Consider the following 26,148-nt stretch of genomic DNA (forward strand, 5'->3'; position numbering starts at 1 on the left):
ACAATGACATAATGAAAAAGAAACAAAAACGTTTATATATATATATATATGTATCTCCCCTACTTCCCTCTACATCTAATAGTGGCTATGGTGGAATGAAGAATAATCTGTCGAATGACTAAATAATGTTTTTCTTCTGGGGACCATAAAGAGGCAAGATTGCTGGTGAATGAGTCCACTGAGTGGCAAAGTACAACAATTTTTCAATGTCCCCAGTCAACCTAGAATGGTTTGTCAAACAAACTCTTGTTACTTTTTTTTTTTTTTTTTTTTTTTTAGATACAGTCTCACTCTGCCGCCCGGCTGGAGTGCAGTGGCGTGATCTCAGCTCACTGCAACCTCCGCCTCCAGGGTTCAAGCAATTCTCCTGCCTCAGCTGCCCAAGTAGCTGTGAGTACAGGCGCCTGCCACCATGCCTAGCTAATTTTTGTATTTTTAGTAGAGACAGGGTTTCACCATGTTGGTCAGGCTGGTCTCCAACTCCTGGCTTCAAGTGATACACCCACCTCAGCCTCCCAAAGTGCAGGGGTTACAGGAGTGAGCCACTGCACCTGGCCTCTTGCTACATTTTAAGTGAATTCATTTCAATTAAATAAACTGAAGACAATTCAAAGATCTTTAGGAAAAAGTTTAGGTATGAAAAGTGTTAACAGGTGGCATGTATGTTCTACTCAGTATTTTTAAAGTCATAGAAAATAAACACAGTTGTACCTTTAAGGAGTTTCCTGTGTGAAGTAGTTTCTTTAAAATCAAACCTGAAAAGAAAACATGATTTTAAATATTCACATCTTATCTATTTGTAAATGTCAGAGTTCTCGGTCGGACTTGAAAACACTTTTAAGTAAGTCCTTGGCAACCTCCAAATTATTCTTGGTGACCTTTATATCCTTCTGGCCATACTTGGGATCGGAAGGGCATATAAAAAGAATCACCTTTTCAACACATGCTTTATTGCAATTAAACATGATTTTTTTAATTAACAAAACCTAGGCCCAAAATTGCACTTAACACAACAATCTATTATAAATCTCTTATTTAGACTAAGAATAAAATACTTTATCACTATCCAAATGAAATCCACTATAGAAAATTTTCATTTAGTTAACCATATGAACATCCTTAACTGTAATATTTCCTAACAAATATTTCCATTATACTAATTTTCTAAGTTGCACAAAGTCATTAATTTTTTTTTCTTTTCAATCATGAAGTATTTCAAACCTACAATAAAATACTGAAAATAACATGAGAACCACCATTCAGTATGAATAAATCTACACATAGTTCCATGTTTGTTTCACTTACCTGCATTATCTCCAATGTTTTACTTTACCGTACAGGTATCACTGAGGCCCAAATCATACTGTTCCTTTCTTCCCCAGAGGAAACCATTATCTAGGCTTTGGTATTAATCATTTCCAAAAATATTTTTATATTATTACTACACATTTATAAATCCATAAAAATAATATAAACTGTTTCATACAAGTCATTTATTTTTTAAAAGTCATTTATAAGTTACTTTTCACATACAACATTAGCTTAAGATATTTATCTATACTTATCAATGTAGCTCTAGTTAATACATTTTAAGAAGTGCAAACTATTCCACTGTATGAACATACCAAAATTTATTTATCATCTTTATATTAAGACATTTGGTTTGTTTTCAGATTTTTGCTATTCCAAGAGTACCATAATAAATAGTTCTTGTTCATGATTCCCTGTACACACCTGAGTTTCCCTGAGGTATATAAATAGGAATAAAATCACTTTCAGCTTTACCAAATATTAGATAATTCTCTCCAAAGGAGTTGTGACAATTAATAGTACTACCAGCAGTATATGGGAGGGCTCTAGTACCATATTGTTGGCAGCACAAAACATTGACAGATGCTCTAATATTTGATAATCTGATGTATGTTAACTATCTTAATATTGCTTTCATTTGATATTTCCTAGCGACACTGAACATCTTTTAATTTGGCCATTCAAGGTTTCCCTGTTTTATCCTTTGTACAATTTTAAATTTAGTTGTCCTTTTTTCCCCCCTAAAGAGATGGGGTCTTGTTCTGTTGTTCATTCTGGAGTTCAGGCTGGAGAATAGCGGTGCAATCATAGATCACTGCAGCCTCAAATTCCTAGGTTCAAGTGATCCTCCCACCTCAGCCTCCTGAGTAGCTGGGACTACAGATGTGCACCACCAGGTCTGGCTAATTTATGTACTTTTTGTAGAGGGCCTCATTATGTTGCCAAGGCTGATCTGGAACTCCTGGCCTCAAGTGATCCTCCCACCTTGGCCTCCCAAAGTACTGGGATTACAGGTGTGGGCCACTACACCTGGCTTTCTTTATATTTATATATATATACATGGAGTTCCTTCTGTATTACTAATTCTGTGTCTGTTTCTATGAATTGAAAATATATTTTCCCAAACAATTCAAGTTTTTGTTGGGTGGGGAGGTGGTATATTCTGATGCAGATAAGTTTTAATTCTTTTTTTTTTTTTTTTTTTTTTTTTTGAGACAGGTTCTCACTCTGTCACCCAGGCTAGAGTGCAGTGGCGTGATCATGGCTCATTGCAGCCTTGACCTCCTGAGCTCAAGTAATCCTCTTGCCACAGCCCCCAGATAGCTGGGACTAAAGGCACATGCCACCATGCTTGGATGATAATTTTTGTATTTTTTGTAGAGATGGGGTTTTGTCATGTTGCCCAGGCTGGTCTCAAATTCCTGAGCTCAAGTGATCTGTCCACCTTGGCCTCCCAAAGTGCTGAGATTACAGGCATAAGACACCCTGCCTGGCCTTAAATTTTAATATAATCAATTTGCCAATGTTTTTCTTTCTTACGTGTTCTTTCTATGTCTAAAGAAATCCTTCCTTACATTAAAATTATAAACTAAATATTCACTTCAAAAAGTTTTTATGTGTTGCTTTTCACATGTAGGTCCTGAAATCTATCAGAAATGTATTTCCTTGTGGGTGGAAGAGAATTCGTTTTTTTGCAAATGGAAAACCAAGTATAGTACTATTTTGGGGTTTATGATGTTCAAATGAACTAAAATGCCATCTCAATCATATTTCAAGCTTCCATACATAAGCTTAGGTCTTTGGCTCATCTCCATGTTCCTTTTCATTCACCCACTTATCCATCCCTACATCAGTAACAGTGTCTTTGTTAGTATAATTTTATAATTTATCTTGTTATCAGGCATGAAAATAGCCACCACCACCACCCTCTTGGTCCGACTTGTTATTCTTCCCAATTGCTTTGGCTTTTATTTTACATATAAACTTTAAGATAAATTTGTTAGGCTACATTTAAAAATCCCTACAGGAATGTTAATAATTGTTATATGTGTGTGTGTATATATATTTGATATACATGATATATATTTTATATACACGGTATATACATTTAATATTAATGTTAATATACTTAACAAATTCATTTGTTGGAGACAGATTCTTGCTCTGTCACCCAGGCGGGACTGCAGTGGTACAATCATGGCTTACTGCAGCCTCAGCCTCTTTGTCTCAAGCTATCCTCTCACCTCCCCAGTAGCTGGGAACACAGACACACACTACCACACCCAGCTAATTTTTCCATTTTTTTTTTTGTAGAGTTGGGGTACTTCCATGTTACCCAGGCTGGTCTCAAACTCCTTGGCTCAGGTGATCCACCCACCTTGGCCTCTCAAAGTGCTGGGATTACAGGCGTGAGCCACTGCACCCAGCCAAAAATTGTCTTACATGTGCATCAAATATGCTGAAAGGTAATGCTATAGTAGTTCCGAAGTTGTTGGATTAGGGAACTCTACTAATGGAAAAACAAATTTAGATGAGTTTGCTATGAGAACTGGAAACACAGATGGCGTATTTGGACCAGTTAAAAAAAACCCTGGAGTTATTCAAAACAATATAGAGAAAAGAGGAAGTAGAATCTCCACTTTGAGAATGAAGATTCAGACTGGCTGATAACTGGAGGAAGCTCAGGTGGGAGTGCAGTTGCCGTATCGGCATTCACATGCTATGCGGCTTTAGGATCAGATACAGGAGGACTGATCAGAAATCCTGCTGCCTACTGTGGGCTTGTTGGTTTCAAATAGTTTTCCATCATGGTCTCATTTCCCCGGAGAATCTGATGGATGTGCAAGGACTCTTAACCAGATGTGTGGATGATACAGCAATTGTCTTGGGTGTACTGGCTGGACACGACCCTAAGGATTCTACCACAGTACAGGATCCTGTTAAACCATTCATGCTTCCCAGTTTGACAAATGTGAGCAAACTATGTATAGGAATTCCAAAGGAATATCTTGTACTGGAATTATCAAGTGAAGAACAGTCTCTTTGGTCCAAAGCTGCTGACCTCTTTGAGTCTGAGGGGACCAAAGTAACTGAAGTTCACTTATTCAATTGTCTGCTACCATCTATTATGCATATCAGAAGCAGCATCGAGTATAGCAAGATTTGATGGGCTACAATATGGTCACAGATGTGACACTGATGTGTCTACTGAAGCCATGGATGTTGCAACCAGATGAGAAGGGTTCAATGATTTTGTAAGAGGAAGAATTCTCTCAGGAAATGTTTTCTTGTTAACATAAAAATATAAAAATTATTTCATCAAAGCACAGAAAGTGAGATGTCTCATTGCTAATGATTTTGTGAATGCTTTTAACTCTGGAGTATGCTAACTCCCACACCACCTTGAGTGAGGCAGTACCATACTTGGAGTTCATCAAAGAAGACCACAGAACAGGAAGTGCCCAGGATGCTATTTTTACACAACCTGTAAACATGGCAGGACTGCCAGCAGTGAGTATCCCTGTTGTACTCTCAAACCAAGGGTTGCCAATAGGACTGTAGTTTACTGGACGTGCATTTTGTGACCAGCAACTTCTTACAGTAGCCAAATGGTTTGAAAAACAAGTTTCCTATTACTCAACTTCAAGAACTTATGGATGATTGTTCATCAATCCTTGAAAATGAAAAGTTAGTCTCTATCTCTCTAATACAGTAGGGATAAATATATCATGCAAATTTTTAAAAAACTGTTGCCTTTACACTATCAAGTTTATCTCCCATGAATATTGCACAAAATTCCATTTATTCATTCAAGTCCTTTCTTGTTCTTCAATGATTACATAATTGCCATACATTAATTTAATAATTTTTATTGAATGCCATATTGAAAACTAAATTTAATATTTTAAATGACTCTAGAATAAACATTCATTCCAAGCACACTGGAACATTCTTCAAGAGAGCCTATACTCTGGGCCACAAAACATCTCAATAACTTTAAGATTAAAATCATGCAAAAATATTTTTTCTGATGACAAAGGAATTAAGTTATAAATCAAAAAGGAAAAAAATTGTGGAAACATCAAATATTTGAAGAGCTTAAAAATAATAACACTCTTAAATAAGTTACAGGTTGAAGAAGAAATAAAAAAAACATGAAAAAATATTTTCAATTGAACGAAAATGAAAACACAACATACTAAAATTTATGGGATGGATTTAAGGCAAAGCTTAGAGGGAAATTTATAGTTTTAAATATCTATATCAGAAAAGAAGAAATCTATCAGATTAATATTCTATGGTTACATCTTAAAAAACTAGAAACAGGGCCAGGCACGGTGACTCACACCTGTAATCCCAGCACTTTGGGAGGCTGACGAGGGTGGATCACGAGGTCAGGAGACCGAGACCATCCTGGCCAACATGGTGAAATCCTAATTTTTGTAAAAATACAAAAATTAGCTGGATGTGGTGGCATGTGCCTGTAGTCCCAGTTACTCAGGAGGCTGAGGCAGGAGAATCGCCCAAATCCAGGAGGCAGAGGTTGCAGTGAGCCAAGATAGCATCACTACAGAATAGTAAATTAAACCCAAAGCAAGCAGAATTTCTCTCTTTTTTAATTAATTTGTTGTTGTTGTTGTTGAGACGGGGTATCATTTTTTTACTCAGGCTAAAGTGCAGTGGCATGACCTTGGCTCACTGCAGCCTTGACCTCATCAAGTTCAGATGATCTTCCCAAATCAGCCTCCCAAGGAGGTGGGACTATAGGAAGGAGTCACCATGTCTGGATAATTTTTGTACTTTTTTCTGAGATGGGGTTTCACCATGTTGCCCAGGCTGGTCTCAAACGCCTATGCTCAAGCGATTCACCTGCCTCAGGCTCTCAAAGTGCTGGGATTACAGGCATGAGTCACTGTATCTGTCCTTATTTTCATGTTTTAGAGATTGTGTCTCGTTCTGTCACCCAAATTGGAGTATAGCAGTGTGATCATAGCTTACTGCAGCCTTGAATTTCTGGACTTAAGTGATCCTCCTGCCTCAGCCTCCCGAGTAGCAGGGATTACAGGCACATGCCAACAAGTGAGGCTAACTTAAAAAATTTTTTTTTTTGTCTTTAAAGACAGAGTCTCACTATGTTGCTCAAGCTGGTCTCAAACTCCTGGCCTCAAGTGATCATTCTGTTTCAGCCTCTGCCAAGGGCTGAGATGACAGGCATTGGGCATCAGGCCTGCCACAGAATGTTTTATAAAAAATAAGAGGTCGAGTATGATGGCTTACACCTGTAATCCTAGCACTTTGGGAGGTTGGGGTAGGAGGATTGCTTGAAGCTGAAGGTTTGAGACCAGCCTGGGCAACAAAGCAAGATCCTGTCTCTAAAAAAATAATTTTAAAAAGTGAGCCGGGCCTGGTGGTGTGCACCTGTGGTCCCAGCTACTTAAAAGGCTAAGTGGGGGGATGGCTTAAGCCCATTTCAAGGCTTCAGTGAACCATGATCAATCACAGCACTGCACTTCAGCCTGGGTGACAGAAAAAGATCCTGTCTCTTAAAAAAAAAAAAAAAAAACAAATACAGTACTACAAAAAATAAGTAGGTTGGGTGCAGTTGCTCACGTCTTTAATCCCAGCACTTTGGGAGGCAGAGGTGGGCGGATCACCTGAGGTCGGGAGTTCGTGACCAGCCTGACCAACATGCAGAAACGCCATCTCTACTAAAAATACAAAATTAGCTGGGTGTGGGGGTACATGCCTATAATCCCAGCTACTTGGGAGGTTGAAGCAGGAGGATCACTTGAATTTGGGAGGCAGAGGTTGTGGTGAGCCGAGATCGTGGCATTGTACTCCAGCCTGGGAAACAAGAGCGAAACTCCATCTAAAAAAAAAAAAAAAAAAAAAAAAAAATATATATATATATATATATATATATATATATATATAAATCAAAGACCAGAATGGAAAACAAGAAAATAGAAAGCAGAAAAAGTATAAAGAAAATCAATGATATCAAAAGTTTGTTCTTTGAAAAGATCAACAAATATGACAAATAGCTAGACTGGCCGATAAAATAGGAGAGAAGACATAAATGACCAAAATCAAGGAGGAAGCGGATATAGCCATTAAAAAGAATAAAATCATGTCCTCTGTAGCAACATTTAGCAACATAGATACAGCTGGAGGCCATTATCCTAAAGCAAATTGACATGGGAACAGAAAACCAAGTATCACATATTCTCACTTGTAAGTGGGAGCTAAACACTGGGTACTCACGGACATAAAAATGGCAACAATAGATATTGGGAAGTACTAGAGGGACAAGGGTTGAAAAACAAACTATTAGGTACTATGTTCACCACCTGGGTGACAGGATCAATCATAACCTAAACCTCAGCATCATGAGATAAACACAAGTAACAAATCCGCATATGTATCCCCTGAATCTAAAAATAAAGTTGAAACCACTAAAGAATGAATGAATGAATAAATAAATAAATAGTTTCTGTAATGTTAAAAAAAAAAAAAAAGAATGAAAGGGGACATCACTATTGACCCTATGAGAATTAAAAGGATTACTATAAAGGAGTAACTTAAACAACTTTATACTAACAAATTGGTTCCTAGAAAGAAACAAATTATCAAACTGACTCAAAGAGATATATAAAATCTGAATAAACCTATAACAAGTAAAGAAATTGAAGTAATAATTACAAATATCACAAAGAAAAGTCCAAGTACAAATGGCCTCACTATTGAATTTTATCAACTATTTAAAGAAGAAAATGCTACCTACCACTCATTCACAAACTCTTTCAGAAAACAGAAGAGGGACCACTTCTAAACTTCTATAGCTATCTTAATAGTAAAGCCAAATAAAGACGACAAAATAAAATACAGTACAATATTCATCATAAACAGAGAGGCAAACTGAAACAAGCAACAAATAAAAAGGACTATAAATAGTAAATAGGATTTACCTCAGGGATGGAAAGTTGGTTTGACACTTGAAAATCAATTAGTAAAATACACAATATTAATAGAATAAATGACAAAAGCACCAATGACACTGATAATGATCGCATCAATAGACGCAGAAAAAGTATCTGGCAAATTACAATGTATACTTATGATTAAAAACTCTCAAACTAGGAACAGAACGTCTTCAACTGGATAAAAGACATCTACAAAAAAACTACAGCTAAAATCATATATAATGGTGAAAGACTGACCATTATCTTTCTCCCTGAAATCAGGAATAATGTAAGAATGTCTGCTCTTTCTTGCCACTTTTATTCAATATTGTACTGGAGGCACAATAAACAAAAAAGAAATAAAGAAGAAATTAAAGGCATCCAATTAGAAAAAAAAAAAAGTAACTGTACTCATTCACAGAAGATATAACCCTATCATAGTAGTAAATCCAAAGGAATACACAATAAAACAAATATAACTAGCAAACAATAAGTAAAGAAACTAGAAACAACACAAATGTCCATTCTGTTTGGCACTTTGCATTTTTCTTCCATTTCTGATTCACAGAGATATTTGTCTTGACGCTAATCTTGCTTTTTTGTTTTATAGTTTTATCATCACTGTTAATGTATCAGAATAAAGGAAGCAGTGGATCCAAAAACTTCCTATGGCATTTTGACTACAAACCCTTCATCTATAATTTTTCTTATATTCCTAGTCAATCTGTTCTTGTATTCTTTATTTTCTTTTTACTAAAGCATCACCTATTAATTCATTTCAACTAACAACCCATTAAAGAGCATTTTTCATATATTATTCTTTGTTTCAAATATGAAATACATACTTGAATTACTCACCAATACTATGAAACTGCCATCGCTGATGAATTCTTTCTGGAAGAAGTTGTAAAATTTTCTAAAAATCAATATAAAGAGAAAAAAGAAAAGAATAAAACCAAGTAATGAGTTCACATCCTGCAAAATATGAAAAATTAAAGGGCTCACTAAGTATAACAAATACAAAATAGGCCAGGTACGATGGCTCACACCTGTAATCCCAGTGCTTTGGGAGGCCGAGGTGGGTGGATCACCTGAGGTCAGAAGTTCGAGACCAGCCTGGCCAATATGGCGAAACCCCGTCTCTACTAAAAATACAAAAATTAGCCAGGTGTGGCAGCAGGCACTTGTAATCCCAGCTACTCAGGAGGCTGAGGCAGGAGAATCGCTCGAACCCGAGAGGCAGAGGTTACAGTGAGCTGAGATCACACCATTGCACTCCAGCCTGGGCAATAAGAGCAAAACTCTGTCTCTAAACAAAATAAAACAAACAAAAAACTACAAAATAGTACCTAAGCTAATCTGATAGTATTGACATTATTTTAGCACTAGCATGTTGATCACTATTTGAAAATCTCAAAAAACAATAAGCAATACTAACCAGTACTTGGAACAAGAAATTAACAAAATATATCTTTTACAATAATATAGAAGGTATATGTTTTCCTAATGATTAAACGCTAATTCTAATATATTTAAAATACTTATTTACTATTTCTAGATTTTCTTTTTTTCCCCCTTTAGAGACAGAGTCTTGCTATGTTGCACAGGCTGGAGTGCACTGGCTATTCAGAAGCATGACCATAGTGCACCATAGCCTTGAATTCCCAGACTCAAGCGATCCTCCTGCCTCAGCCTCCCAACAAGGTGGGAATACAGGCACGTGCCCCTATGTCTAGCAATTCTTAGAATTTCTATATTGTGGATATCATGATGAGTTTCAATTCTTCCAGATGTTAATATTTGTGACATTTTCTCTTTCTTCTAATGGTTCTTTCTCCTGTTTTGATAATCCTAGAGCAAATATTTTGATTTCATAAGAACCCCATCAAATATTTATACTGAGTTAATCATGTGAAACTAAAGGTATTTAGATGCTATGATGGATATAGGTATGAGAGCAAATTTTTTTTTTTTGAGACGGAATCTTGCTCTGTCGCCCGGGCTGGAGTGCAGGGGCCGGATCTCAGCTCACTGCAAGCTCCGCCTCCCGGGTTCACGCCATTCTCCTGCCTCAGCCTCCTGAGTAGCTGGGACTACAGGCACCTGCCACCTCGCCTGGCTAGTTATTTGTATTTTTTTAGTAGAGATGGGGTTTCACCGTGTTAGCCAGGATGGTCTTGATCTCCTAACCTCGTGATCCGCCCGTCTCGGCCTCCCAAAGTGCTGGGATTACAGGCTTGAGCCACTGCGCCCGGCAGAGAGCAAATTTTTTTTTAAGAGGTGGGGGTTTCACCCTGTCACCCTGGCTGCAGTGCAGTGGTGTGATCATAATTCACCGTAGCCTCGAATTCATGGGTTCAAGCGATTCACTCATCTCGGCCTCCCAAACAGGACTATAGGTGTGTGCCACCATGCCCAGCTCAATTTTTTTTTTATTTTTTATTTTTGTGGAGATGGAGTATCACTATGTTGTCCAGGCTGTGCCCAAGCTTCTGGCCTCAAGCAATCCTCCTGCCTTGGCCTCCAAAAGTGCTGGGATTACAAGTGTGAGCCACTGCACCTGGACAGAGAGCAGGATTTACAATTTTAGGAGCCCTATAGTTAAGCTAACATATATAGGTTTCCATTAATTAGTAATAAAATCTTTACACAAATATGTTCAAAACTCTGCCTTTTATTTCCCTTAATATTATACCTGTGTGGATTATTCTTGATCAAGAGCTACCTTACTACTAAACAGTGCTCTCAATACTCATCCACTTGCTGAGTGACATTTTTGTGTGTTTGTTGTTATTGCTGTTCTTACTATTATTTAGAACACCATTAAATGAATGCTCATAAGGTCAAACACTAGGCACTTTATTATATAATGATATATTAATTAATATACCTTGCATTAATCCTTGCAATCATTCAAAAGGAGGGTTTGTTTATCTCATTCAACAAATGAAGAAATGGGTTAAGTAGTGCACTTAGGTTACAAAGTTAGAAAGTGAAAGAACAGAGGTTCCAAATTCAATTCACCTATTTCCAAAACCTCTACCTTGATAATATACTGATCAAAGGATGACACGCATATTTTATACTTCCTTGTCTTCTCTTTGATATCATCTTCTTTAGTAAACTCCACATGAAAGGATGATAAAGAAATTTTAAAGTTCTACACAGATAAATGCTGGTCCCACATGAGACACATAAACTCTTTTACCTTTGTCCTCCCTATGTCTCCCACAGCTGGCCAACAACTGCATAATTATATTTATTTTTGTATAGAAAGATATAAAATTATAGAAAAGTTGAAAAGACAAATTTGTAAACTATTCAAAAGCATTTCTAAATTATGACTAATAATTATACTTTAGATTTAGCCCCTTATATCTTTTTATATCGTAAATAAAAAGTTAAAGAGATTACATGTGCCCTAAACTGCACAGAATATAAATCCTCTACCATAATATTATTAACATTACATAATCATGCTTTTTGTTCCAGAAAAAGGAAATCACTTTATTTATGATTTCTTTTTCATCCTTAGTTTCTAAAGGTAGAGGTCCCTCACTATAAATAGAAGAACGTCAGCACAAAAATTAAATGATTTTTTCAAAAGATGAAAACCTGGTATCTCAGATCTTTTTTCTAGTAAAATTTAGTGATCCATTAAAGACAAACATTTCTATGTAAAGAATAAAAAATAATCAGTATATATTACATAGAGAAAAATAGTTATTTTTACATATAAGAAATACTCCAAAAGGACTTCTATTAACTAAGCAATCATCTCAGTTTCCTGAATTTAAGGCAAGCATGAACATTTGAAGGAATACTTTCCAGGAATCATTAGCTTGCTTTCTCTGTGGATATTTTTACTCTTTCTCAAAGCATGTATGTTTCAATATTCTCCTTGTGAACAGTTCATGCAAACACTTCAGGAAGTAATATAATCAAATTCCTCAGGGGTCAAGACTAATGAAAATTAACTGCAGAACAGATACTAACATCAGTGTTACTGCTGTTGGGAACTCTTGAAAAATTCTTTTTTTTCCCCCCTTTAACTAAATCAACGGCTAAGAGACATAAAAATGATGTTATTCAAATTCTTCTAAATTATATCAAAATACTAAAGAGTGAATTCTTATTATTTTTGAGACAGGGTCTCACTCTCTTGCCCAAGAGTGCAGTGGCACAATCACGGCTCACTACAGTTTCAACCTCCTGGGTTCAAGGGATCCTCCCACCTCAGCCTCCTGAGTCACTACCACTACAAGCACCTGCCACCAACATGCCTGGCTAACTTTTTTGATTTTTAGTAGAGACTGTCTTGCTGTGCTGCCCAGGCTGGTCTCTAACTCCGGAGCTCAAATGATCCTCCCGCCTCAGCCAAAGTGCAGGGATTACTTTGAACCACCACACACAGCCAAGAGCAAGGAGTTATTTTAAAAGGGGGGTGAAAGGGTCTTAATTTTTAAGAGTGTGATAAATTTTTTTTAAAAAAATTAGCAGAGCATCAAAATTTTGTTCATTTACCTATGAGCTATGTTTCCTGACTTTTATTTATAGACTTGCCCCATCTCCAATCTAATGTAAAATGACAATTTTTAAAATATTTAAGACTATTTTAAACAAGTTTGCAATGAAACGCAGTGAACCAAAACAATAAGTCCCTTAGGCACACAAAAGCTACAGTAATATACCTTCTTAGGTAAGAATGTTTTGGAGTTAAAACAAAAACAAGTTTTCCATTTCACTAAACCTCTGACAAATTAAAAGTTTCATCGTTTGCAAACACATTGAATATCATACCAATTTTGTGGTGTCAAATGTATAAAAACATAATTATATCTGCACCAAAAAGTAATACACTGTACCTCAAAAAGTATAGGATTCAGTCAGGCATATTTTAAAAACTTAGATTTAGTTCTTAGAAAGGCTGGCGAATTCACAGTGTTTCATTACATGTTTTATAATTTAAATATATCCCTTTGTATGTTCCAAAAATTATTTCTGAAAAAGGGAAAAGTTAGATTCAGAAGCACTTACCTCAAAAATAAAAAGTATAGCATCCAATTCCTCTCTTTGAGACTTGTGACCTAAAACATTTTTATAAGAAAACATTTAAAACATATCATTTTGCCCTCATTGTTAACAATCACTTAATGAACTTAAAATATTTCAAGAATGAAGGTTTTTTTTTTTCCCCCAGCAATTATCTAGTAAAATATTTAAAGCATACTCCATTCATTGTGGCGACAATATCATAGTCACTCTCTTTACTCTTTTGAGTACTGTAATTAAATTTAGGTTCTACATATTTATGTCTAGAAACAAATCATGACATATTACAAAGAACTTCAAATAAGCTCTGAAAATGAAAATATGAAAACGACTGCTCAAACGTGTCACATGCTCCTAGGGCAGAACCAAAGAAGGCAGAATGAGGGAACAAATCAACCTGACCAGTGAAAAAGTAAATCTTCAAAGCCATTGTAAAGTAATAAGGATAGTAACGCTAACACGTTAGTTGTCTTTCAAATACAGGTCACTAGCCCTATGATAATAGTGTGAGAGGGAAAGCAAAAAGTTGTCTGACAAAAATAAATGAAACAATATGTCCAAGAGTCTTTAAGTTATGTTTATGACAATTATTAGAAATATTAACATAAGCCAAGATATATGTTAGCATCTTACCTTTCTGTTTAAGACTAGCTTCAATAGTCACAAAATTTTCAAAGAACACATAGTATATATGTGAAAAATGTTGGTCGAAAAACTGTTTAAGATCAATAGATTCTGCATTCTCTGAAAAATAAAAACAATTTACTGTTTATTTACATGTATATTAAATCAAGTTTAGCAAATATTCAGCGACAAGTTTCCTTCAAAGTCAAAGAACTGCTCCTAAAATTCTATTCTATTATTTACAATATGTATTTCTATGTCTATATCCTCATTCTTAAAACTTTAGTCTTTGCAGATTTTAGTTTTAATTTTAAAAACTGATCAAGAAAACAATGGCTCAGAAAAACTTATCCAAAATAATTAATCGTACAAAAAAAAAAGTTAAGTTCTATTTGCAATTCATAGCTACAGCTTCCCTAACGTTCTCTCCAAGACAGTTTAAAATCAGAATAATAATTTACGACATCGGAAGGTCAGGCACGGTGGCTCACGCCTGTAATCCCAACACTTTGGGAGGCCGAGGCGGGCAGATACCTGAGGTCAGGAGTTCGAGACAAGCCTGGCCAACACGGTGAAACCTCATCTCTACTAAAAATACAAAAATCAGCTGGGTGTGTTGGCGTGCACCTGTAATCTCAGCTACTTGGGAGGCTGAGGCATGAGAATCACTTGAACCCAGGAGGCAGAGGCTACACTGAGCCAAGATTATACCATTGCATTCTAGCCTGGCAGACAGAGTGAGAATCCACCTCAGGGAAAAAAAAAAAAAGAATAATTTATAATGTCTGAAACTATTTATTCAGTAAATAGGTACCCAAAAATAGGCTTTGTAAATAAGTATTTAGGGATTAAAAAGCTCAAACACAGACAGTACTGCTCTAAAGAAACTGTCAGTAAGAGCAGAGCATGTAAAATTAAACGAATAATTGTATGAACAGTAGAAAGTGTTAGTACTAAAAGTGAGATGTCAAAGTACATGGCAGTTTAGAAACACAAGAGTACTTTCAAAGCTCAATAAAACACAAAGGTGGGGAAAGAAAAAAGGCCTGACAGAGTACATAATATCTGAAAAGACTTTTAAGGACAGGAAGAACACTAGACATAAAGTGGTGGAGTTGAATGGGAAGGACATTCAAGGCATAAAAAATACATGGAGTAAGAAGAAAAACGTGAGGTATGCATGTACACATACGTAATAAACCTGCGTGTTATACACACATACGCTAGAACTTAAAGTATAATTTTAAAAAATAAAAAATAATTTACTATGAAGCTTTAAAAAAAAAAAAAAAAAAAGGTCAAAGTGGCCTGGTTCTCTCAAAATCTCTGAGATCCAGACTGGAGAACTGTAGTTTCTGGGTCCTTCTTGGAAGAGATTAGCAAATGCAGAACCAGCAATCTGTCTAAATCAGTACAGTCTCCTAGAAATATAATGCAACCCACAAATATTAGCTACATACGTGATTTTAAATTTCCTTGCAATCACATTTTAAGAAACAAAATGACATGGGGAAATTAATTGTAATAATATATTTTGTTAACAAAAAGAAATCATTTTTAAGTGCTACCAATAAAAACTTATTAATGAAAAAAAGAAAGAAAAACGTGAGCTATGATAGTATCTAGAAAAAAAATTCATTTTGGCTAAAGCTTAGAACATTTTAATAAAAATAAACAAGTAGACTTGAGATATGCTTACATGTACTTATGTATATGTATATGTATTTATGCATAGAAGATACCAAACAACTAGGCAGCATTACCTCTAGGGAGCATGACTAGTTTTATTGTTGCTTAGTTCATTTTCAGGGTAAGTGAGAACATTAGTGAAAAAGAGTGGAGAAATTCTACTTTATATACTTCCTACTATTCTAAACTGTTTATAAAAAGCACATTACTTCTCTTACAATACAAAATATAATTTTTTGTTTCTGTTTTATTTTTTTAAGACGGTGTCTTGCTCTGCGGCCCAGGCTGTAGTGAAGTGGTACAATCTCGGCTAACTGCAACCTCCATCTCCAGGGTTCAAGCGATTCTCCTGTCTCAGACTCCCGAGTAGCTGGGATTACAGGTGCCCACTACCACACCTGGCTAATTTGTATATTTTCAGCAGAGACGGGGTTTCACCATGTTGGCCAGCCTGATTTCAAGTGATCTGCCCACCTCAGTCTCCCAAAGTGCTGCGATTACAGGCGTGAGCCATGGCGTCCAGCCTCAAAATATAATTTTAAAAGGCAACTGAAAAAATAAAAGATTTTTGAAAGGAAATAAAGAAATACTCATTGTAAATAAACTCAAGTTAAAGGTAAACATCAATTAATTTCTTAGAATGCACTAAGGCTCAACAGAAGATTTCAAAATAATGTGAAATAGTAACAACATACAGATAGTACTTTAAACTCTTTCATTATCATATCCTATGAATATTCATCATAATTTTTTGGAGGGGACAGGGTCTCACTCTGTCACCCAGGCTAGAGTGCAGTGGCATGATTACAACTCACTGCAGCTTCATCCTGAGTTCAAGCAATCCTCCCACCTCAGCCTCCAAAAGTACCTGGGACCCAGGTACCTCCCCACCACACCTAGCTAACTTTTGTAGAGATGGGGTCTTGTTATGTTGCCCAGGCTGGTCTCCTGTCTTGGTCTCAAAGTGTTGGGATTACAGGTGTGAGTCACAACACCTGGCACAGTAACTCTTTAGTGATGTTTTATCTATGTGATTTTCCAAGACTGTTTTTTGTTCTGCCATTCCACAAGGAAAGGGATAGATGCCTTTCCTCTCTATTCCCTTGGATTCTGTACATTTATCTTCTATGGAAAGAACAATGTTTCAACTGTCTTATCGTCTTTCTTCCAGGACTAGTCTAGCATCTTTAGAATAGAAACTGTGTCTACCTCAGGATTTCTAAAAATTGGCACAATGCCGAGCAAACAATATGTACTCAAATGTGTTTTATTACTAACAAAATTAATTATTTTTACTTTATTATAGTCAGTTCATACAATATGGAAGTTTTTACCTTGGAAAAGACTGCACAACCTACTGACAGGAAAATAGCACAGACTCATCTTGACTGGAATTACAAAACCCAGATTTCACTCCTGTTTGTAACACTACCTATGTGACTTTTCACAGAACTAGACAAAATAATAATGCTTAACACAAAGTGAAAGTTTTCTAAACAATGCGCACTATTCTCAGCACTTCACAGAAACTAATTCCTATAATCTACATAGCAATACTACAAAATTAGTACCATTATTATCTCCATTTTACAGATGAGAAAATTTAGGTACAGAGGGTCTAAGAAACTTAGTTCATAAGCAGAGTCAGGATTTAAACAACAGGAACCCTAGGTCTATTCAGCCTCCAATGTAACACATCTGTAAAAAAAAGAATACTAAATATTTACCTATTATCTGCCTATAAGAATAATAGTCATCAAACACTAGTTAAATATATTTTATCAAATATCAAAATAAAAACACATACAACTGAAATAAAGAGGAAAGGTGTTCTAGTTTTCCCACAGAATAGTTTAAAGAATTATGAAATTAGAATAAAACAGGCTTGGGCTGAGCAAGGTGGTTGACATCTGTAATCCCAGTACTTTAGGAGGCTGAAGTGGGAGAGTTGTTTGAGGCCAGGAGTTTGAGACCAGCCTGGGCAACACATTGAGACCCCATTTCTACAAAACTAAAAAATCAGCCAAGTATGGTGGCATGTACCTATAGTTCCAGCAACTCTGGAGACTAAGGTAGGGGAATTCCTTGAGCCTAGAAATTTAAGCTAAGTTGCAGTGTGCTATGATTGAGCCAATGCACTACAGTCTAGGCAACAGAGGGGGAGACCTTGTCACTAAAAATAATAATAATAATAATGATGATAAAGAAAGAAATAGGCTGCTATAATTACCTCTAAATTTCCTAAAATTAATGTTTCAAAAACACAATGTTCTAGGAGAAAAGAGAAAATGGGAACAATAACAAAGCAAACCAGAAAAAAACACAACAAAAGCAAACATGAATCAACTCAAGATTTTGCAACATATTAGGAGCCAAAACATTGTCTCTCGATTTCCTTCCCATAAGGCATGCTAACAAAGTCTGGAAATTATGTATTTTCTTTTTTTTTTTCCTTGAGACGGAATCTCGCTCTGTCGCCCAGGCTGGAGTGCAGTGGCACAATCTCGGCTCACCGCAAGCTCCACCTCCTGGGTTCACGCCATTCTCCTGCCTCAGCCCCCAGAGTAGCGGGGACTACAGGCGCCCGCCATCACGCCCAGCTAATGTTTTCTATTTTCAGTAGAGACGGGGTTTCACCGTGTTAGCCAGGATGGTCTGGATCTCCTGACCTCGTGATCCGCCCGCCTCGGCCTCCCACAATGCTGGGATTACAGGCTTGAGCCACCGCGCCCGGCCAAATTATGTACTTTCTAATGCTAATAAAAATGATCAAAATTAGGGTGATCAAAATGATCAAAATTATTTTTAGTGACAAGGTCTCCCCCTCTGTTGCCTAGACTGTAGTGCATTGGCTCAATCATAGCACACTGCAACTTAGCTTAAATTCCTAGGCTCAAGGAATTCCCCCACCTTAGTGTCCAGAGTTGCTGGGACTATAGGTACATGCCACCATGCTTGGCTGATTTTTTAGTTTTGTAGAAATGGGGTCTCAATGTGTTGCCCAGGCTGGTCTCAAACTCCTGGCCTCAAACAACTCTCCCACTTCAGCCTCCTAAAGTACTGGGATTACAGATGTCAACCACCTTGCTCAGCCCAAGCCTGTTTTATTCTAATTTCATAATTCTTTAAACTATTCTGTGGGAAAACTAGAACACCTTTCCTCTTTATTTCAGTTGTATGTGTTTTTATTTTGATATTTGATAAAATATATTTAACTAGTGTTTGATGACTATTATTCTTATAGGCAGATAATAGGTAAATATTTAGTATTCTTTTTTTTACAGATGTGTTACATTGGAGGCTGAATAGACCTAGGGTTCCTGTTGTTTAAATCCTGACTCTGCTTATGAACTAAGTTTCTTAGACTCTCTGTACCTAAATTTTCTCATCTGTAAAATGGAGATAATAATGGTACTAATTTTGTAGTATTGCTATGTAGATTATAGGAATTAGTTTCTGTGAAGTGCTGAGAATAGTACGCATTGTTTAGAAAACTTTCACTTTGTGTTAAGCATTATTATTTTGTCTAGTTCTGTGAAAAGTCACATAGGTAGTAAGTGTTACAAACAGGAGTGAAATCTGGGTTTTGTAATTCCAGTCAAGATGAGTCTGTGCTATTTTCCTGTCAGTAGGTTATCCTGTCAGTAGGGCGCAGTGGCTCATGCCTATAATTCCAGCACTGTAGGAGGCCGAGGTGGGCGGATCCCGAGGTTAAGAGATCGAGACCATCCTGGCCAACACAGTAAAACCCCATCTCTACTAAAAATACAAAAATTAGCTGGGCGTGGTGGTGGGCGCCTGTAGTCCCAGCTACCCGGGAGGCTGAATCAGAAGAATCGCTTGAACCCGGGAGGCAGAGGTTGCAGTAAGTCGAGATCGCACCACTGCACTCCAGCCTGGGTAACAGAGCTAGACTCTGTCTCAAAAAAAAAAAAAAAAAATTACTAGAGAAGAAGGACATTTTATAATGGTTAAAGGGTTAATATTTTAAGAAGATATAACAATTGTGAACATACATGCACTTAACAACAGAACTCCCAACCCCAAAGCAGAAACTGACAGAATTGAAGGAATATACAGACAATTCAGTGATGGTTTTAAGAGTCAATACTCTACTTTCAATAATGAATAGAAAAGACAGAAGTGAAAATAGAAGACCTAAACAATACTATAATGCAACCAGATCTAACAGACATCTATTGAATGCCCATCCAACAACAAAGGAATACACAGTCTTTTCAAATGCACATGAATACTATCCAAAATAGATCATATGTAAGGCTATAAAATAAACTTCAGTAACTTAAAAGGACTGAAGACAAAGTATGTTATCTGGCCACAGTGGAATGAAATTAGAAATCAATAACACAAGGAAATTAAGAAAACTCACAAATATGTGGAAATTTAGCAATACACAACTAAATAACCAATTGGTCAAAGAAAAATCACAGGAGAAGTCAGAAAATCTTTGAGATGAATGTAAATGAAAATACAACATACCAAAACTTATGGCATCCAGCTAATACAGTGCTTACAGAAAAATCTATAGCTTTAAATTGCTATATGAAAAAGAAATCTGAAAATCAACCTAATGTTCCACCTTAGGAAGTAAGAACATTGGCTGGGCGCATTGGTTCATGCCTATAATCCCAACCCTTTGGGAGGCCAGGCAGGAGTCTCAATTGAGCCCAGTAGTTCAAGACCAGCCAGGGCAACATAGTGAGACTCCATCTCTACAAAGAAATTAAAAATAGCCAGGTGTGGTCATACATACATACAAAAATAAGGAGCAAACTAATCCTAAAGCACAAAGAAGGAAATAAAGATTAGAAAGGACATAAATGGAGATCAAAAAAAAAACAAAAAACAAAAAAAAATCATTGAAACAAAAATTGGTTCTTTGAAAAACTCAACAAACTTGACAAACTGTTAGCTAGACCGTCCAAAATGAGAAAGACATAAGATTCAAATCACTAATCTGGACTGGAATATAACACATTACTACTAACCCTACAGAAATAAAAATCAAGAGAATACTATAAGCAACTATAAGTATGCTAGCAAATCAGACAGCCTATATGAAATGAACAAATTACTAGAAAGCCACAAACCACCAAAACTGATTCAAGAAGACATAGAAATGCTAAAACAACCTTCAATGAATGAGAAGATTGAATTAGTGAGGGGGAAAAAAACTACTTCAAAGAAAAGCTTGGACTCAAATGGCTTATGGGTGAATCCTACCAACTCTTCCAAAAAATGGAGTATACTTCCTGCTCATTCTATGAGGCCAATACTCTCATACCAAGATCAGACAAAAACATTACAAGAAAAATACAGACCAATATCCTCTATGAATATGAATGTAAAAATCCTCGACAAAATACTAGAAAACTGAATCTAGCTATATATATATATATATATGCATACACACACACACATACACATTCACACTATGACTAAGTGACATTCATCCTAGAAGGCAAGGTTGGTTCAATATACAAAAATCAATCACTGTAACACCTTATGTTAACATAAAGGTCAAAACTCACATGATAGTTTCAATAGACACAGAAAAAACATCTGACAAAACCCAACATCATTTCATCCTAAAGATACTCAAAAAGCTAGGAAAAGAACAGTATTTCTTAACCTGATAAAGGGTATCTATGAAAAGGTCACAACTAACATCACACTTAGTGATAAAAGATTGAAAGCTTTACCCCTAAAAGCATGAACAAGACAAGGATGTCTTTTTGTTACTTTTAATATTATACTATAAATTCTAGCCAAGACAGTTACACATGAAACAGAAATAGAAGCCATACACATTGTAAAGTCCAAAGCATTACTATCTCTACTCATAAATGACATGATCTTGGATATCAAAAATCCTAAGGAATGCACCAAAAAATCCTATCATACTGACAAACAAGCTCAACTAGGTTGCAGAATACAAGATCAATAAGAAAAATCAACTGTATTTCTATACACTGGCAATGAACAACACAAAAGTGAAATTAAGCAAACAATTCCATTTACAATAGTATGAAAAAGAATAAAATACTTAAATTTAACAAAAGAAGTACAAGACTTGTATACTGGAAACTTACAAAACATTACTAAAAAAAAGACTAAAACAAATGGAGACATTCTCTGTGTTTAAGACTGAATGCTGTTAAGATAGCAACAGCCCCCAAATATACCTAAAGATTCAATGTACTCTTTTTTTTTTTTTTCTATTTTTTCTTTTTTTGAGACAGAGTATCATTCTGTTGCCCAGGCTGGAGTGCAGTGGCAGGATCTCAGCTCACTGCAACCTCCGCCTTCCAGGTTCAAGAGATTCTCCTGCCTCAGCCTCCTGAGTAGCTGCGATTACATGCATTTGCCACCACACCCAGCTAATTTCTGTATTTTTAGTAGAGACGAGGTTGGCCAGGCTGGTCTTGAACTCCTAACCTCAGGTGATCCGCCCACCATGGCCTCCCAAAGTGCTGGGATTACAGGTGTGAGCTACCGCACCCAGCCTTAATGCACTCTTTACCAAAATCCTAACATAGTTTTTTGCAAAAACTGACAAGTTAATCCTAAAATTCAAAAGAAAATGCAAGTGATCCAAAATAGTCAACATAGTCTTTTTTTTTTAAATGGAGTCTCACTCTGTTACCTAGGCTGGAACGCAGTGGCGCAGTCACAGCTCACTGCAGCCTCAACCTCCCGGACTCAAGCAATCTTCCCACCTCAGCCTCCTGAATCACTGGGACTACAAGTGTATGACATCATACCTGGCTCATTTTTTAAATTTTTTGTAGAGACAGGCGTTGCCACATGTTGCCCAGGCTGGTCTCAAACTCCTGGACTCAAGTGACCCTCTCACCTCTACTTCCAAAGTCCTGAGATTACAGGCATGAGCCACTACGAACAATGCTGGAGAACTGACATTTTCTCATTTCAAACTTACTGCAAAGCTACACTAATCAACAGAGTATGGTACTGGGATAAGGATAGACATATAGATGAATAGAACAATGAGAGTTCAGAAATAAATCCTTACACTGATGATCAATGGATCATCGACAAGGGTACCAAACAACTCAATGAGGAAAAAAAAAAGTATTTTTAACAAATGGTTGATTTTTTTTTTCTCATTGAGTTGTTCGGTACCCTTCAAAAGTCTTTTCAACAGATGGTCGAAAAGAATGAAGACTATACTTCAAAAATTAACTCAATGGATCAAAAACCAAAAACCTAAATGTAAAAACTAAAATTATAAAACTCAGAATAAAACATGACCTTGAATCAGTCAGTTCTTTCTTAGGTATGACACTAAATGCACAAGCAACAAAAGAAAAAATAAATTTGACTTCATCAAAATTCAAAACCTTTTTGCTTCAGAGGACATTATTAAGAAAATGAGAAAATAACCTACAGAATGCAAGAAAATATTTGCCAATTATATACCTGATTTTAAAACATTAGTATCCAGAATATAGAAATAATTCTTATAATACAATTGTAAAAAAATTTTTTTAATGATCAAAGGATTTGAATATATATTTCTCCTAAGAAGATATATGAATAGCCAGTAAGCTCATGAAAAAATCATTAGCCATCAGGGAAATGCAAAGCAAAACCACAATGAGATACTACTTCCAACCCACTATAATAGCTATAATCAGAAAGACAGACAATACCAAGTGTTGGCAATATGGGGAAATTTGAATCTTTGTACGTTGCTGGTAGGAATATAAATGATAAAGCCACTCTGGAAAACAGTGTGGCAAGCCCCTAAAAAGTTAAATATAGAGTTATCATATGACCCAGCAATTCCATTCCTAGAACATTATATACCCAAGAATTGAAAACATAAGCTCAGGCTGGGCAACATGGCAAAAGTGTCTCATCTCTATCAAAAAAAGAAAAAGAAACAAAATGTATGCCCACCAAATGTTCAGAACATTATTATTCATAATGGTCAAACAGTGGAAATAACCCAAATGTCCACCAATTGATGAATGGAGAGACAAAATATGGTATAATCCATACAATGAATATTATCTAGCCGTACAAAGCACGAAGTAGTAGTATATGCCACAATGTGATGGACTTTGAAAACATTATGCTAAGTGAAAGAAGCCAGACACAAAAGGCCATATATTTCTTATTTTATTTATATGAAACATGCAGAAGAGTCAACCATAGAGATGGAAAGTAATGGGTGGCGCGGGCAGGAAGTAAAGAGAAATGGGGAGTGACTGCTAAAAGGTATGACTTTGTTTCTTTTCCTTTTTTGTCGATCTATTCCTTTTAGCTCATCTAATATTCAACCCCTTGACATCCTAATTTGTGAGATCTGCCAGACCCTACCTCGGTAAGTGAATCTGAGAGCTTTACCTTCTTGGGCAGTTTGAAAAGAATTAACCTAAAAAGGAGCAGAAGAGCTCATGGAGATTAGACTGAGAAAAGCAATTTTTTTCCCCCTATGTCTAGATATTACACATTGTTATATCATCAAGTTACTGATATTTATTGCAAGCAAATGCATTACCTTCACATTTACGCAGTTGAAGACTAGCTAGCTATTAGTATACCATTATTATAGAATACAAAATAATGTCATTTTTTAAATTGAGTAGTCTGATAATAGGAGAGTAATCAAAATACAGTACTACTGGTCATGCATGGTGGTTCACACCCATAATCTCAACACTTTGGGAGGTTGAAGTGGGAGGATAGCTTGAGGCCAGGGATTTGAGACCAGCCTGGCAATATAGCCAGACCCTATCTCTACAAGTAAATAAATAAATAAATAAATAAAAAATAAAACAGTACTGCCAATATTCTGTATCTAGTTCTACATGTCCAAAACAGATAATTTCTTGATTCATTAAATCATTTCCCTAACACTCAAAGACATTCTTTTGGATACTGAAAATAATTAAACATACGGTATCTGGAAATTTAAAATCTAAAGTGGCTAAAACAAATATAGGCAGACATTTTATAAACATTAAGTTTTTGCACAATGCAAATACTTTAAATTATAGAGAAGTAAAAAGAGGTTTTATATACTGGGAAATGCATTACACTGAATAAGAAAAATCCTGTTATACTCGGAAGAGAAAATATACTTTGAAATAACAGAGGATAAAAGCAGAGGAAGTTAATTCTAAATGCACTGTATAGCTCATGTTCTCGAACTGCGAGTGAAGGATGAGTGTTTTTGTTTTTGTTTTTAAATTCCAATTTGTCACAGACCAACGCTTTACGATAAATGTATTACTAGAAAATAAGGTGAAAAGCACCAGGATTGATCTACACCCCATTTCATAAGACAAGTCCACTAATCACGTGCTTGGATATCACAGTACTGTCAAACTGAGATGACCCACTGAGATGACCTTCTCAACATACTCAATTTCCATAATTAAGCTGTTGCAGACCTGTAATAACAGTCAGTAAACTAGTACCAGTTTGTGGACTACATTTTGAGTAATAGTATTGACTATGGAAAGAAGGAATGGGCCAGGCGCAGTGGCTCATGCCTGCAATCCCAGCACTTTGGGAGGCTGAGGTGGGTGGAGCACTTGTGCTCGCTCAAGAGTTTGAGACCATCTCAACAAAAAACTACAAAAAATTAGCTGGGCGTGGTAGTGCACAACTGTGGTTCCAGCTACTCGGGAGGCTGAGGTGGGAGAATTGCTTGAGCCTGGGAGGCAGAGGTTGTAGTGAGCTGAGATTGTGCCACTGCACTCCAACCTGGGTGACAGAGTGAGATCTTGTCTCACAAAGAAAAAAAACATAAGAGAAGGAATGATACAGAGTTTCTTTTTTTCTTTTTTTTTTTTTGAGACGGAGTCTGGCTCTGTCGCCCAGGCTGGAGTGCAGTGGCGCGATCTCGGCTCACTGCAAGCTCCGCCTACCGGGTTCACGTCATTCTCCTGCCTCAGCCTCCTGAGTAGCTGGGACTACAGGCACCTGCCACTGCGCCCGGCTAATTTTTTGTATTTTTAGTAGAGACGGGGTTTCACCGTGGTCTTGATCTCCTGACCTTGTGATCCGCCCGCCTCGGCCCGCCTCGGCCTCCCAAAGTGCTGGGATTACAGGCGTGAGCCACTGCGCCCGGCGATACAGAGTTTCAGTGTGTAGGCTGAACAGCCTTGATAGTGGTGCTGGAGGTAAGAAATAAAGAAATATGTTCCTGTTATGAATTTGCCAGTAAAACAGGGTTTTAAAAAGTAGAGTGATACAGTCAGAGAAGTGGCATCATCTCCATTTCTGAAATCTTGATTAAAATCTGTTTACCAGCTGGGCACAGTGGCTCTGGCCTGTAATCACACCACTTTGGGAGGCTGAGGTGGGCGGATCACGAGGTCACGAGGTCAGGAGATTGAGACCATCCTGGCTAACCCCGTCTCTACTAAAAAATACAAATAGTTAGCCAGGCGTGCTGGCAGGTGCCTGTAGTCCCAGCTACTTGGGAGGTTGAGGCAGGAGAACGGCATGAACC

The 26,148-nt window shown here is 36.7% G+C and overlaps 1 protein-coding gene and 1 pseudogene across 8 annotated transcripts in view; one reads left to right on the forward strand and one right to left on the reverse strand.

The window, feature by feature from the left end:
* The window catches only part of RALGAPA1 (Ral GTPase activating protein catalytic subunit alpha 1), a 276,648-nt gene that overhangs the window by 227,582 nt on the left and 22,918 nt on the right, over positions 1-26,148 (reverse strand). For all 8 annotated transcript variants that reach the window (XM_007986490.3, XM_007986488.3, XM_037983898.2 and 5 more), the window contains exons 2-5: positions 13,959-14,069; positions 13,311-13,360; positions 9,132-9,189; positions 712-755 (exon numbers count right to left, since the gene is read on the reverse strand). In XM_007986490.3, coding sequence (XP_007984681.1) covers positions 712-755; positions 9,132-9,189; positions 13,311-13,360; positions 13,959-14,069 — 263 coding nt within the window. The remainder of the gene's footprint in view (positions 1-711; positions 756-9,131; positions 9,190-13,310; positions 13,361-13,958; positions 14,070-26,148) is intronic.
* On the forward strand, positions 804-5,026 carry LOC103229880 (glutamyl-tRNA(Gln) amidotransferase subunit A, mitochondrial pseudogene; annotated as a pseudogene).

The sequence above is a fragment of the Chlorocebus sabaeus genome, chromosome 24 (genome assembly GCF_047675955.1).
Source record: "Chlorocebus sabaeus isolate Y175 chromosome 24, mChlSab1.0.hap1, whole genome shotgun sequence".
NCBI lineage: Eukaryota > Metazoa > Chordata > Mammalia > Primates > Cercopithecidae > Chlorocebus > Chlorocebus sabaeus.